The sequence below is a fragment of the Staurois parvus genome, unplaced genomic scaffold (genome assembly GCF_062004578.1).
Source record: "Staurois parvus isolate SC_StPar_1 unplaced genomic scaffold, SC_StPar_1.0 ptg000634l, whole genome shotgun sequence".
NCBI lineage: Eukaryota > Metazoa > Chordata > Amphibia > Anura > Ranidae > Staurois > Staurois parvus.
The window spans coordinates 9,211,759-9,225,341 of NW_028318430.1; the positions used below are offsets into that span (position 1 = coordinate 9,211,759).

Genomic DNA, 13,583 nt, shown 5'->3' on the forward strand with positions numbered 1-13,583 from the left:
GACCAAGTTACTGGTGACCACTGGTCTTACCAGAGAGGGAAGTCTGATGTACTGTGTGGGTAGGTAGTGTCCCATTTTCAGGTTTGGGTAGAGTTTACCTTTTATATTTTCCTCTGATGATCATTGTATGTGACACTAATTCATTATCAAGCTGCAGCAACAGGATTGCATGTGTGGATGTTCATATATTATTGTGCATGGAACAAGAAGCTATGAAATGAGTTCATGCTTGTAGGATTGTAAGGTGAAGAGCTAGAGTAAGTGTTCTATTCTTGACCCCTGGGTGTATGTCATTAACAAGAAGGGTGCAAGCAACAGGAAATTAGGAATTTAAAGATTAGCATTGTATTTCTGGGCACTACTGATCTGCAGATTGCAGTAAGTAGATTACTAGTATTAGTATTGGAAGTGAAGGTCTTATTTTTGGTAGCATGTTCTTAAGCCCCAAGTAACATAGAGCAAGGTCACATGTTGATTGCAGTGATAAACGCATTAATGGAAAAGACGGTTTCTTTGCAGAGTGCTGTTTAGAGAGAGATTACACCCCTTGCAAACATTGTATTCTTGGAAATAACTACTCTGTTCTCTGTGTAAATAGCCCAATACAGAGTAATAAGGGTTTTACTTTGTAGGATGGTAGATTTGCATTGGCCATTTGCACCTTGCATATTTATTTTTTCATGTCATGTTATTGAATAAGTCAGATGTATGCTGGACCTTACTAATATTTAATTTATCGAAACAGACGTATTGAAAATAATTGGGGCAGTTGAATTAAGTTCATAGTTGTGCGTATTTACAAATATTTTCTGCTGTATTATGTTCATCAAATCTACTGCTCATAACACACCATGCCCAAGCCACCCATTTCATGTTCGTTGTTAGTAAATAATGGGCTGATCAATGGCCGATGGCAATGGCCGATGGCAAAAACTGTAGCTGCTGACTTTTAAAAAACAGCCACTTACCTGTCCCGCGGTGCGTCCCCCGCAGCTCGTTTCACCAACTGTTCTGTATTCCAGGAGGCTGGCATCTTCAGTGTGGGCAGCCGGCTGTGATAGCTTGCGGCTTCACAGCCGGGTACCCACTGCGCATGCACGAGTAGCGCTGCTCTTTGTGAATGGTCCTGTAGTCTTCTGGGACCTGTCACGAGTCCAAAAAGACTACAGGGAGGGAGGACACCTTCTGTTTCTGATCGCCAAAGGTGCCAATCCTTAATGGGGAGCAGTGGAGCAGTCCTTAAAGCGGAACTTCCCCTTTTGGGTGGAGCTCCGTTTTAAGTACCGTATATGCTGGCGTATAAGGCGACTGGGCGTATAAGACAACCCCCTAATTTTCCAGTTAAAACATAGGTATTGGGCTATACTCGCCATATAAGACTACCTCCCTTCCGAGGCACACCATTTAAAAACATCAGATTTGATTTCAATAATTTTAATTAAAATGGTTATGACTAACTGGTACTTAAAATCCTTCAAAATCCTCATCATGTTCATCATCGGACATCATAAGTTCATCAATGACATCTTGTGATAGATTTGTAAGACAGTCATCATATGGCTCTAATTCCGAATCAGATGGTGTGGCTTCAGCTTCAGCTTCCCCTTCATCTTGCCACAAGTAATGGCTTAAAAACCTGTCTATAGCAAGCGCATACAATGCTAAAAATAGACAATTAAATACAGATAAGATATAATAGTAAAAATCATATAGATAAAAATAACATAGAGAAGTCCAGCTGCCAATTGCACCTGCCAAAGATATGCTGAACCTGGTATGTATCAATAAACATAAAGGTGCAGTGCTAAAGTATAAATAGGTATAATGTTCCAGATTGCACCCAATCAACAGAAACAGTCAATAAGTGCAAAAAACATGAAAGCTTGACAAGTAGTAGTCAGCAGGAAGTGATTCCTCCTTTTCAATATAATAGTAACTCCGTGCTCCAATCTGTATAAATTGCACACTCACCAGATGCACAGGAATTTAGTGCATTAGATATAAGCTCTCTGTGGGGTCCCCTTTAAAGGTCAGTCAGCCTGCCAGGAGTGTGGATCCTCTGTCCGGACACTAGCCTCTAGTACAGCTCCTCTTCCACTGGGGGTCTCACCGAGCAGATGGCTCAAAGCCAAGCCATATGTAGAAAAAACTGATAGTGTAGTATTTTCATATACTTCAACAATTTATTAGTAATCCTCGTTACATAGGTTGAGGATGTGAAATCCTCTAAAAAAAGGTAAAAGCATGCAAAAATGTGAATAATAAAAAATGCAGAGCTGATAATATTGGCTGTAACAGCCACTAACCAAGATGGCCGCCGGACCTCACGTGCGGCTCCTGCGGCGTGGCGTCACCACGTTAGGGCTCCTCCTTAACGTGTTTCGTGCTATGGAACGTTATCAAAAGGGGTATGCCTTGTTTAATGGCTTGTTTAGGCACACATCCAGCGGCTGTACCAACGATATCAATCCTGCAGGAATAACTGCCGCATCTGTGTTTTTTTTCTTGCCAGCCTTTTCTTTGTGCTGGGAGTTAAATGGGCCCTGAACATATCCCACACCAGTAGGCTATGTTCTTGACGAAGTCCACCTGGTCGCCTACTCCATACATTATCAAGCCATAGCTTTATCCCTTCTTCATCCATCCAACCTTTTTCATTCACATGTACAAAAACACCAACAGGCTTACAAACATTACGCAAATATGCGACCGCTCCGCGTCAAGGCCCAGCCACCGAGAGTGAAGGAGATAAGGTTCACATTTTATACTTAGCGTATCAGATGACCCCCCCCCATTTTTGGGGGATGTTTTTAAGGTTACAAAGTCATCCTTTACACCGGAATATACGGTATACCCCATGGACATAGTTGACTTTTTCAACATATTTGAATAGGCAATCATCAGGAACCGAACAGTGCAGGTAGATAAAGGTGATATGATAGGTGAAGAACACAAGAAAAAAAGTTGCCTTTTCAATAAAAGTATCAGTAGATGTAATAGTGCATTATGGAAAAAAATGACTGCCCACCAGTCTCTGACATCAACTCTGTGAACTTTTTGACCACTCCATGCAAATTTCTTTGAAAATGTTTGTGGGTTTCCCTGCATGAACTGCTCTTTCAAAATCTCGCTTCATTGAGAATTAAAGAGGGTTTTACTGGACAGTTCTTTACCTTCTATTTCTTCTTTTTGAGCCAATCCTTGGTGGGTTTGCTGGTGTGCTTTGGATAAATATTGTGGTGATTGACCTTTTCCTGATTTAACTTAAACCTTTGGACAAATTACTTCACATTCTCATTAAGCACACTTTGATATGATGCAGAATGTATAGTTAACTTGATTGCAAGTTGCCCAGACCCTGAAACAGCTATGCAACTCTAAACCATAACATTTACATCACCATGCTTCCCAGTTTGATTCTTGCTATGAAAAATTGATTTTTGTACTTTCTGTTAAAAACTTTATCTCTCCATTCATTGAAGGACAAAGGATCATGACAAATGGGTTATTACTGCACCTGCAAGAGTAAGATGCTAGGTACACTCTCAGGGCAGCCACTGCTGGTGCCCAAACCACCATCTTCAACACACAGTTCTGTTGGTAGTCAGCAATAAAATAGGAACAGCTAAGACAAAAGCACTCAAGAGGATGGGTGTTGTGTCCTTCAGTAATGCAGAGAAAAGGATTTTATGGTGAGTACAAAAATCCCACTTTTCATTCTGTTTGTTGAAGGACACAGTCAGATCTTTGGATCGTGACCAGAGGGACTTCCCATAGCGGGGCCAGAAGAAAGAGGGTGGGCACAAAGGTATTCAATCAAACCTATTAAAAAGGTAGAACCACACCTCAGCAGAACTAAAAACTACTGCCTGCAAAACCTTAAGGCCAAAACTAGCATTCGCAGAAGCAGCAATGTCAACTTTGTAGAAATAAAGCCTCTTTCATTTTTAAAAGCCCCAGACATTCCTAATGGCACCTCTGCATAATAAAAACATCAAACCTTTTTTTTTTTTTTTTTTAATCAAGACAAGTAGATTGTCATGAGGGACAAGTAGATTGGGACCCTGATTTAGTCCCTTGGACAAGTTGTTTTTTAAAAACTTTCCACACCCCTGGTGCAGCCTTCCAGTACCCCGATGACCCCTGAGCTCTGCGTCATCTACTACTGACCCCTGAATTCTGCTTCACTCACTGCTGAAACTCGGCATAATTTACTGCTGAACCCATGCACAACTTATTACTGAACCCCTGCAGTCTGTGTCCCTTTTAAGCCATGGCCAATATTCAGAGCAATGAAAACCACATGCAATCTTTGCCTCATCACGGCAGACAGGATAGCCCAACTTATGATCTTGCACACAGACCCAATGATTTCAGAAAACGCTCCTGTAGCCAATGTTGCTGAGCAGGTGCAAAGGTCACCATCTTGTGTACCTCTAGCAACTTGAGAAAGCTGAACTCTACCCCCCCACTCTTCCTTCCCCGAGAAAAAAATGTTTTCATATTTGCCCCCTATATATCTTCCAAAATATAAGAGGCATCACAACAACGCAAATATGAGAATAAACCAGCATCCCAACAATTCCTCCCTCAATGATAATTAGGAATATTGTTCCAGCTTTTTCTCATTTGTGTCCACAAAATCCACTCCATTTCAGTGGTACAAGCCCCTCAAAGCAATATAATCACATATAATGCTCTCCGTAAAAACATATTATTATTCATAAAATAAATGCACATACATACAAACGCCAGCAAAACCTAAAAATCAGAAAAAATTAGCAGAGTACACCACGCACAGCCATGGGTGATGAAGTCACTCCATACGTTCCGCTCTTGCATGTTGCATCCCTTGGATGGGACTTCTTCAGAGGGTGGAGTGATTTTCTCTGTTGTCATTGAGGGTGGAATTGTGGGGATGCTGGTTTACTCTCGTATTTCCAAATATGTGTAACTGCCTATAATTTGGAGGTTATAATTTAAGGTGAGCAGATTCATTTACATGCGTGTGATGTTGGAGGAGATTGAAATTTTATATCACTGTAACTTGATACTTAGATTATCACACAGACTTTTGGAAGTTTTTGAAGATTGAATTTTATTTAATTTATGGACACTTACATGTTTTAAAACCTTTTTTTATTCATGCTCATGTAATTTTTAGCGCTGCACAATATTACTGGATTGTTCACATTGTTTATCTGTAGGTGATGCACAGAAGTGTGCTGGCTTGCTTTGTTTGTTTTTTGTTGCTCAGCATCCAGCCATTCACATGATTTAAAGGAAAATGTAATTCATCTGACCAGGCCAGCTATTTTGCTTTGCTCTGTGGTCCAGTTCTGATGCTCATGTGCTCATTGTAGGTCCCTTTGTCTGTGGACACAGTTTAGCTTGGGCACACTGCCTGGTCTGCAGCCACACAGCCCATATACTGTACACCAAACTGCAATGCACTGTACATTCTGATAACCATTCTATCAGAACCAGTATGAACTTTTTCAGCAATTTTGAGGTACAATAGCTCTTCTATTAGATCGCACTACATGGGCCAGCCTCTGCTCCTCATGTGCATCAATGAGCCTTGGCCAACCATGACCCTGTAGCCAGTTTGCCGGTTTTCCTTCCTTGATCCACTTTTTGTAGGTCCTTACTGCTGCAGACCAGGAACATTTCACAAGAGCTGTAGTCTTAGAGTAGCTCTGACCCAGTCATCTAGCCATTACATTTTGGCCCTTGTCAAAGTCGATCAAATTCTTACACTTGCCCTTTTTTTCTGCTTTCATCACATCAACTTCGGGGACAACATGTTCACTTGTTACCTAATATATTTCACCCACCTTCAAGTGCTATTGTAACAAGATAATGTTATTAACTTTACCTCTCAGTAGTCCTGATGTTATGACTGATTGGTGTGTTTAACCTGAATATTTGCATATTTGTCTAAAGTTCCAGTTTACTTGCAAAAATCTTAGGTCAAATGCAGATGTTCATGTTTTTTCAAGGTTTCCAGATCTATTGACAGTTTTCTGCTCACCTCCAGCAGTGTGACCTTACAGAGTATTATGTTTGGTCTAACTGTACTTTTCTTCCCAATGTGGACACTGGTAATTGGGGTCCATCAAGTTGAACTTCAGCATCCACATTGGGACAAAAAGTGCAGTTAGACCAAACATAATGCCACGGATTGATACCTTAAAGCAGTAGTAAACTCAGAATAAAAATAAATAAATAAATCCCCTGCAAGGCAATGTCATAATGTTATAGTATGCATCGCATACTTGCACATTATGAAATACTTTAAAATTAAGCCGTCCAACGGTGCGCTGTTACCTCTGACAGGGCTTCCTCTGGTATTCCTGCCATGTTCATGAGCTCCAGCCGTCTTGACTGGCCGAGCCGCGATGACTTCACTCCCACACATGTGCACGGGAGTCACAGGCCCTGGCATAGTGCTCTGAAGGAACGGCACGGGCATACCGTTCATTCAGAGCACATGCACCGACTGCCAAAAACAGCGAATATCTTCTAAACTGTGCACGTTTAGGTGTTCTACAATTTATTATCAAAGTTATTCAGTTAAAAATCACAAACCGGACTTTACTACCACTTTAAATGAAAATCACAGTAAAAACGTCTGGGGGAAATGCTCTGATCCTTTTAGACATGCAGAGTTTTTTGTCTGACACCTGCAGGCCTGAATCACAGCCAGAAGAAATTCTGTGACGAGCATTTTGAAGTTGAGACCGTTGTAGAGCTTTGTGACCTGTATATACTTGGACTGTCTCTTTCAGCTATTGGACTTCTAATATTCTTAAACTTTAGGATGGATGGTATTTTAAATGCATAATTTTAGACACATTTCATTGTTCTAATGATGGATTTTGTTTAATTTAACTAGACTATTACAGCTCTGCGATGACTGGTCTTAAAGTAGACCAGGAAGTACTGGGAGACTTTGTAAAACTGAAGATCCCAGCTGTGGCTGATTTAATGGAGAAACTTGGAGTGATGTGGACTCTTGTGGTTTCCCGTTGGTTTATTTGCTTGTTCATAGACATCCTTCCAGTAGAGGTAAGTCAGCTAAGATTTGTTTCTTCTTATGATTCTTGGCTAATATTTTCCACTTTTGTAGTTTTCCAAATGTTGTCATTTTAATACCTGAAATCAAAGTGCGATTTTTATGTCACTGATCTACGCAAAATAGTCCAAGTGTTGTAAAAAAAATGAATTCCACAGATTCCACCTAGGCCTGGACTCTGCTGGTATTAATCTCTCTCTATTCCTTTCCCTACTATACTACAAAATACTCCCCACAAATGCAGGCCATTGGTTGCAAACACGATTTGTTAATTTGCACACACAGGAAAGTATTTTTCCTAACAGTCATTCAAGACCATGTTGCAAAAATGAATAAACCCAATGAAAGTCTTAGGCTAGGTTCACACCTATGCAGTTTGTGTTTGATCTGTTTCTGCAGTGCATTTTGCGGTGCATTTTGCGTTTTTGCACATGCATTTTTGCTTTTTTCTTGTTGCTAGGCAGATTTAAAATGGAAAACACCGCAAAAACGCACTACATGCTTTTCTGCAGCGTTTCCATTGAAGTCTATAAAACCAAAAATGCAAAAAAGTCCTTGATCTTTCCAAAAAACGCACCAGGAGAAAATGCGGAGATGTGAACCAGTCCCATATGAAATCATGTTAAATAGACTGTAGTACGTTTCTGCAAAATGCTGTGGAAAACGCTTAGGTGTGAACCTAGGGGAAGGAGCAAAGCTAAATTTTAAACAGCAAAATCCTAACTAACAAGACTTCAATTACAGGTGAGTCTAATTTATTCATTAAACAGGTGTCCATCAGACAGTTGATTATAAAAGGACGTTACTTAACAAAAAAAACCCTTCCTTTTTATGCAGTGAGCAATGGCACCACAAGGCCTGAGAAACAAAATCATTTCTTTACACAAGAAAGGTGAAAGGTACAACATCAGCAAAGAGTTACTTATCAGTCAGAATACTGTAGCAACAGTGATACAAAAATTTAGCAAAGTTGGAACTGCAACCATCCCACAGAGACATCCAGACCATCCATGGAAGTTAACACCTTGACCGGAGCATTTTCTGATGAGAAGGGTTGAAGAAAATCGCCATGCATGTTCACTGCAGTTAGCTAAAGTAGAAAGTAAAACTGGGGTGATTGTTTCCTGTGACACAATATGGCGTACACTGCAGAGCAATGGCATGCATGGGTGTCATCCTTGAAGGAAGCCTCTCCTAAAGCCCATGCACAAAACAGCCCCCCTAGAATTTGCCAGGGCCCATGCTGAAAAAGAAGACTACTGGGATTCTGTACTCTGGAATGATGAGACCAAGATAAATGTTTTTGGAACTGATGGCTTTAAAACTGTGTGGCATGGCAAAGGTGAGGAGTACAAAGCATGGTGCCTACAGTGGTGTCTTCTGTCAGTTATGGCTGCAATCTTTCTTGGTCTACCTGACCTTGGCTTGGTATCAAGAGATCCCCGAACTTTCCACTTCTTAATAGGTGATTTAACAGTACTGATTGGCATATTCAAGGCTTTGGACATCTTTTTATGTCGTTTTCCATCTTTATAAAGTTCAATTACCTTGTTACACAGGACTTTTGCCAGTTCTTTTCTGATCCCCATGGCTCAGTATCTAGCCTAGTCAGTGCTTCCACGTAAGAGCTAATAAACTCATTGACTATTTATACACTGACACTAATTGCAATTTAAAAAGCCACAGATGTGGAACATTAACCTCTAATTGGCATTTTAACCCATGTGTGTCACCTCGTGTGTCTGTACCAAGGACAAACATTCCAGGGTATGTAAACTTTTGATCATGGCCATTTGGGTGATTTCTGTTATTCTGATATAAAAAGCAGCCAAACTATTTGATAATAAATGGTTTCATATGATCATCACCCTTCAGTAAAAGAGCATTTTTTGGCATGATCAGTCATATTTTCAATGTCAATGCCAAAATTTCACAATTTCTGCCAGGGTATGTAAACTTTTGAGCACAACTGTATACTAAATGTATTTAGACTATATACTAAGAAATGAGGAAAATCGCAAACAGTTACTATATGGAATAAGGGTTTTCTGGTCGACACTTTGCTGTTTACCATGTGGGACTAGCTCTCTGCAGTAATGCATGGCAGTCGTAGCTTTATGTTGGTTATAATTTCATCAGCGGTTGGTGGAAATGTGTTCGAGGCATGAGCCTGAACCCTTAGCCAAAGCTACAATAAAGTTATTTTAAAGCCAAGAAACTAAAGTTCTTAAAATGGCATCAATGCAACTCAGAACCTGTGGCAAGTATTAAAAAAAATGCAGATCACAAATGGTTTCCATCCAACCTGATAGAACAATATTTGGTCAATAAGATTGATCAAAAATGTCAGTATCCAGAATAAACAGAATTAAAAAAATAGTCAGTATCCAGATATGCAAATCTAGTAGAGACTGACCCCTAAAGACTCACAGCTGTAACTGCAGCCAAAGGTGGTTCTACCAAGTATTGCCTGTTAAATGCCAACTAAGCAAAACTTTGTTAAAAATATTTTACATGTTAAATATGTCCTATAAATCCATTGCTAAAATGCCAATATGAATTTCAGTTTGTAACATTACAAGATATAGAAAAGTCTCAAGGAAGTGGATACTGCTGCATCTCGCTTACAATAATGACTGTACAAAATTGGCCATTTGAATAGTAAAGAACCTCTTCTGAAAATGCTTGTGATCTGGCTACCATGCTGATCATGGACTTCAATACCTTAAATTGCTGACCTGGAGCAATTATGAAGATCAAGAGTTCTGGCTATGTATTTTTTGTTGGCGTAATAAAACCAAAGGATCAACATGACAACCAGACTGTCATCAGAAATTGCTGCCCACATATTTCTCTCACAACAGAATGTTTGTTTTAAAAATGTTTACAACCTAAGGAACATTACCAACATATACCAAGATAACAACTACATTCTACATTAGAGACGCAATAGGGTACTCATTGTCATTTCATGCTATGGAAATATTGGTGAATGGACCGCACAGTAGTGACATTATTTTATTACAGGCACTTTATATAGTGCCGTCCAATTTATGCATTTATGCAGTGCTTTACATATATATTGTACATTCACACCAGTCCCTAACCCTCAAGGGGCGTACAATCTAATCCCTAACTTTCATTCATACGTACACATACTAGGGCCAATTTAGACAGGATCCAATTAACCTACCACCATGACTTTGGAATGTGGGAGGAAACTGGAGTACCCAGAGGAAACCCATGCAGACACAGGGAGAACAAACTCCAGGTAGGTGGTACCGTGGTTGGGATTCGAACCAACAACCCAAGTACTGTCAGGTGGAAGTGCTAACCATTTAGCCACTGTGCTGCCCAATACATCACCAAGTCTCCTAAAACTAGCAGTCAGGGGCAACAGTACCATAGATATCACAATGCTGAAATAAAGCAATGAGACTGAGGGCCCAGGAGTGCCGAGGCACCCCCTTGGATATCTGGAAGTGCGCTGTTATTTTTCAGGAGGAATTCAATGCACATTTTCAGGGTATAGCTTAGGCACAATTATTATGTATAGATGTCTATAACAGAGCTAAGCTTCACTTGTTTTAAGTTTATGCCCACTTTAGTGTTGGCTTCTTTCCTCAATCCAGGGAGAGAGGATCTGCATACTGTGTTTAATGCTGTAGAGCGGTTTCTGCACAGACATACTATTTATCTTTATACACTATACAGCGGCTGCATTCTTCAAAGAATCTTTTTGCAGAAACAAAGGCTGTATTCACACCAGAGCAGATCGATTTGCAGGCTTTTTTACTTCAAGTTTTTAGAGTGTTTCAGAAATATATTACAAGCAGATTCAAAATTCAGGCATTTTTGTTTTTTAGTTAATAGAAAGCACGAGGGGGAGGAGAGCTACGGTTTTGCCAGAAAACTTGTAAACATGTGTTGCACGTACAGTATTGGCATGTTTCAATGAATGTCAGTGGGCCCAGAAGTTCTGCAATCTGTCTGAAAAGTAGCTCATGTACTATTTTGAGTGTCAAGTCAGTTGCTGACAAAACATGGGGTATTGAAAACGTAATTTTGGCTTGTTGAGTGTTTTTGAGCTTTGAACTTCAAGCATCGAAACGCTGAGGTGTGAATGGGGTCTAAGGTGCATGGAGGATGGAACTAAGTTGCTGAGATCCTGTAGAATGTTGCCAGCTTATAATTATAATGTAAGATTGCAAAATGTCAAAAAAGTATAATGAATTTTGATTGTTCTTGTACTTCACAGACTGTGTTACGAATATGGGACTGTTTATTCTACGAGGGATCAAAAATAATTTTTCGAGTAGCCTTAACACTAATAAAACAGTACCAAGCTTTCATATTGGAAGGCCGAAACTTTCCAGATGTGTGTGACAAGTTTAAGGAAATAACTAAAGGACAATTGGTCACAGAATGCCACCTCTTCATGCAGGTATTTCATATGGATATGGATATATGAACTTCATCTATAGCTGTTCCAGAGTTTGTAGACAAAATGGTATAGGTAACAGTGCTTGATAGTTACTTAAGGAGTAGAGCAAATGGATTGTCACTTAGCTTGGTGAATGAGATAAAACTAAGTGAAGATTCACCCAATCATGTGCAAGGAAAATTTAAGAAACAGTATTTCTCTTTTTGTCCAGGGACATGAGTTCACTCGGGTTATGCTGCTAGTCCCTTCTCTACCCAGCATTCCTCAGTTTGTTGCTAGTGTCTTAGGAGGTTGGACATCTTTCTTCAGTGCTGTTCTCCAGAATACAGTTCCTGCTTTGTCAAGGGATCCTCCTGTGTTCTGACCTGGTCTGTGTTGGACAATGCGTATGTGTTGCTGGGTTTTCACCTCTGAGAAGGACTGGGAGCTTTCCCTGTAACAGGTCAAGTGAGCTGGCTTCTACAGTGGACAGCACCAAGTGTGCTACTCTTGACCGCACTGTCCTCGCTAGAGATGAGGCATCACCATATGGCTCTTCTTCACTGGGGCCTCCACACAGAAGGAGGATTCTGCACCTGGACACTCATCTCCTGTTTGACAAGAAATATTCATCGCTGAATGGTCCTGAGATCCCCATGTCAGCAGGCAGGAAACCCTGGGATTATTTGGCCAGTACTCTCTAGTGAGGCTAAAGTACATCTGGGGGCCTTTGTGGGCAGTGTTAATTTCATTGACAAAAATATTTTCATCAGCTGCATGTCTTCAGTGACAAAAACTAAATGAAAATCAATTCGAATTTTTGACAATTGACGAAGACTATGATGAAAATCAATTTCAGTTTTCATCAACAAATGAAAATGGAACAAAAATGTAAGTGAGGGGTTTATCCACCTGATCTTCCGCTTTCTGGAGCTCTGCCTGTTAAAGCCCCAGCCCCCAGACTTTATCGGAAAGCTGTATTGGCTGAGAGATGCAGGCTCCCTCTGTTTAACTGTGCCTGGGAGTTCTGGAACAAGGCCTGCAAATAACAGAAGAGGAACACCTCTGTCAGATTAATTTGTGCCTGTCTGGATGTGACCTGTTGAGTGTTTCCCCTTCCCAGCAAGGTAGCAGTGCTTAGAACTGTGTAAAATAACAGCCTCCCCAGACCGTCCAGTTCTCTGCCCTGTGCACTCCCTCACTCTCATTTACTTACCCATCCCCACTTGCAGCCTAAATCTGCATGTTCAAAGCTTAATACCAGAAGTAATAACATGGCCTAGACAAAGGTACCATTTGGGCTTTTTTGCTCGGTCTAGGAGTTATTTGGCTATCTGTTGGATATTATTATGAGAGGGCTGTCACGTTTCATTGTAACCTCAGTGGGAGGTTGTTTGCCTGCATGTGGCAACCTTGCTCTTATCGTGGAACCTCCTGTCCCTTACTTGGAAGGGTTAGAATTGTGAGGCATGTGCCTTCACATAGGGCAGCTGATCTTTTCCTTTTTGGATTGTTTTTTCTGTTTGTCCCAGTTTCCCTTCAGGGATCTGTTATTCTAGCAGTTATTCCAGTGGTCTTTTGTTGACCAGATCTTGTTGATATGGTTCCTTATTTTCAGGTTATGTTGTTTCACCTTTTATGGTGGACTGCTTGTAGGGTCCCTTAGCCCTGCACTGGCTCAGGCACAGTGTTCCTTATGTAATGTCATTCCCCCTTGGCAGTGACATTTCTATCCTGGTCTGGGGCACCAAGTTGATTCTCTGGAATTTCCCTTTGGTTGTGGCAGATTTCTTGTTAGATTTCTCCTCATCTGGCCTATGTTTGGGTGTTCGTTCTTCAGGTACCTCCTGTGTTTCAGACTATTTCCAAAACCTTGGGTCTGTTGCCCACCTCTGTCCTGACTGTTCTGAATTCTGGTGTCTCTCAATTCAAGATGTCCCTCAATTAAAGATGATCAAAATATATTGTGACGGGAGTGACTTTTGGGGGTGGGGGGACCTCTGTATCATCTTCCCAAATTCCCATTATGTTTAAGGCACCCTGTGCCTGTTAAGGGGTACAGGGTGTGTATGTGAATGTCTT

General features: G+C 40.7%; 1 protein-coding gene across 3 annotated transcripts in view; it reads left to right on the forward strand.

Annotated features, from left to right (window-relative positions):
* GRTP1 (growth hormone regulated TBC protein 1) overlaps positions 1–13,583 on the forward strand; it is a 71,145-nt gene that overhangs the window by 55,204 nt on the left and 2,358 nt on the right. For all 3 annotated transcript variants that reach the window (XM_089693550.1, XM_089693552.1, XM_089693551.1), the window contains 2 exons: positions 6,899–7,071; positions 11,337–11,522. In XM_089693550.1, the coding sequence (XP_089549676.1) occupies positions 6,899–7,071; positions 11,337–11,522 (359 nt within the window). The remainder of the gene's footprint in view (positions 1–6,898; positions 7,072–11,336; positions 11,523–13,583) is intronic.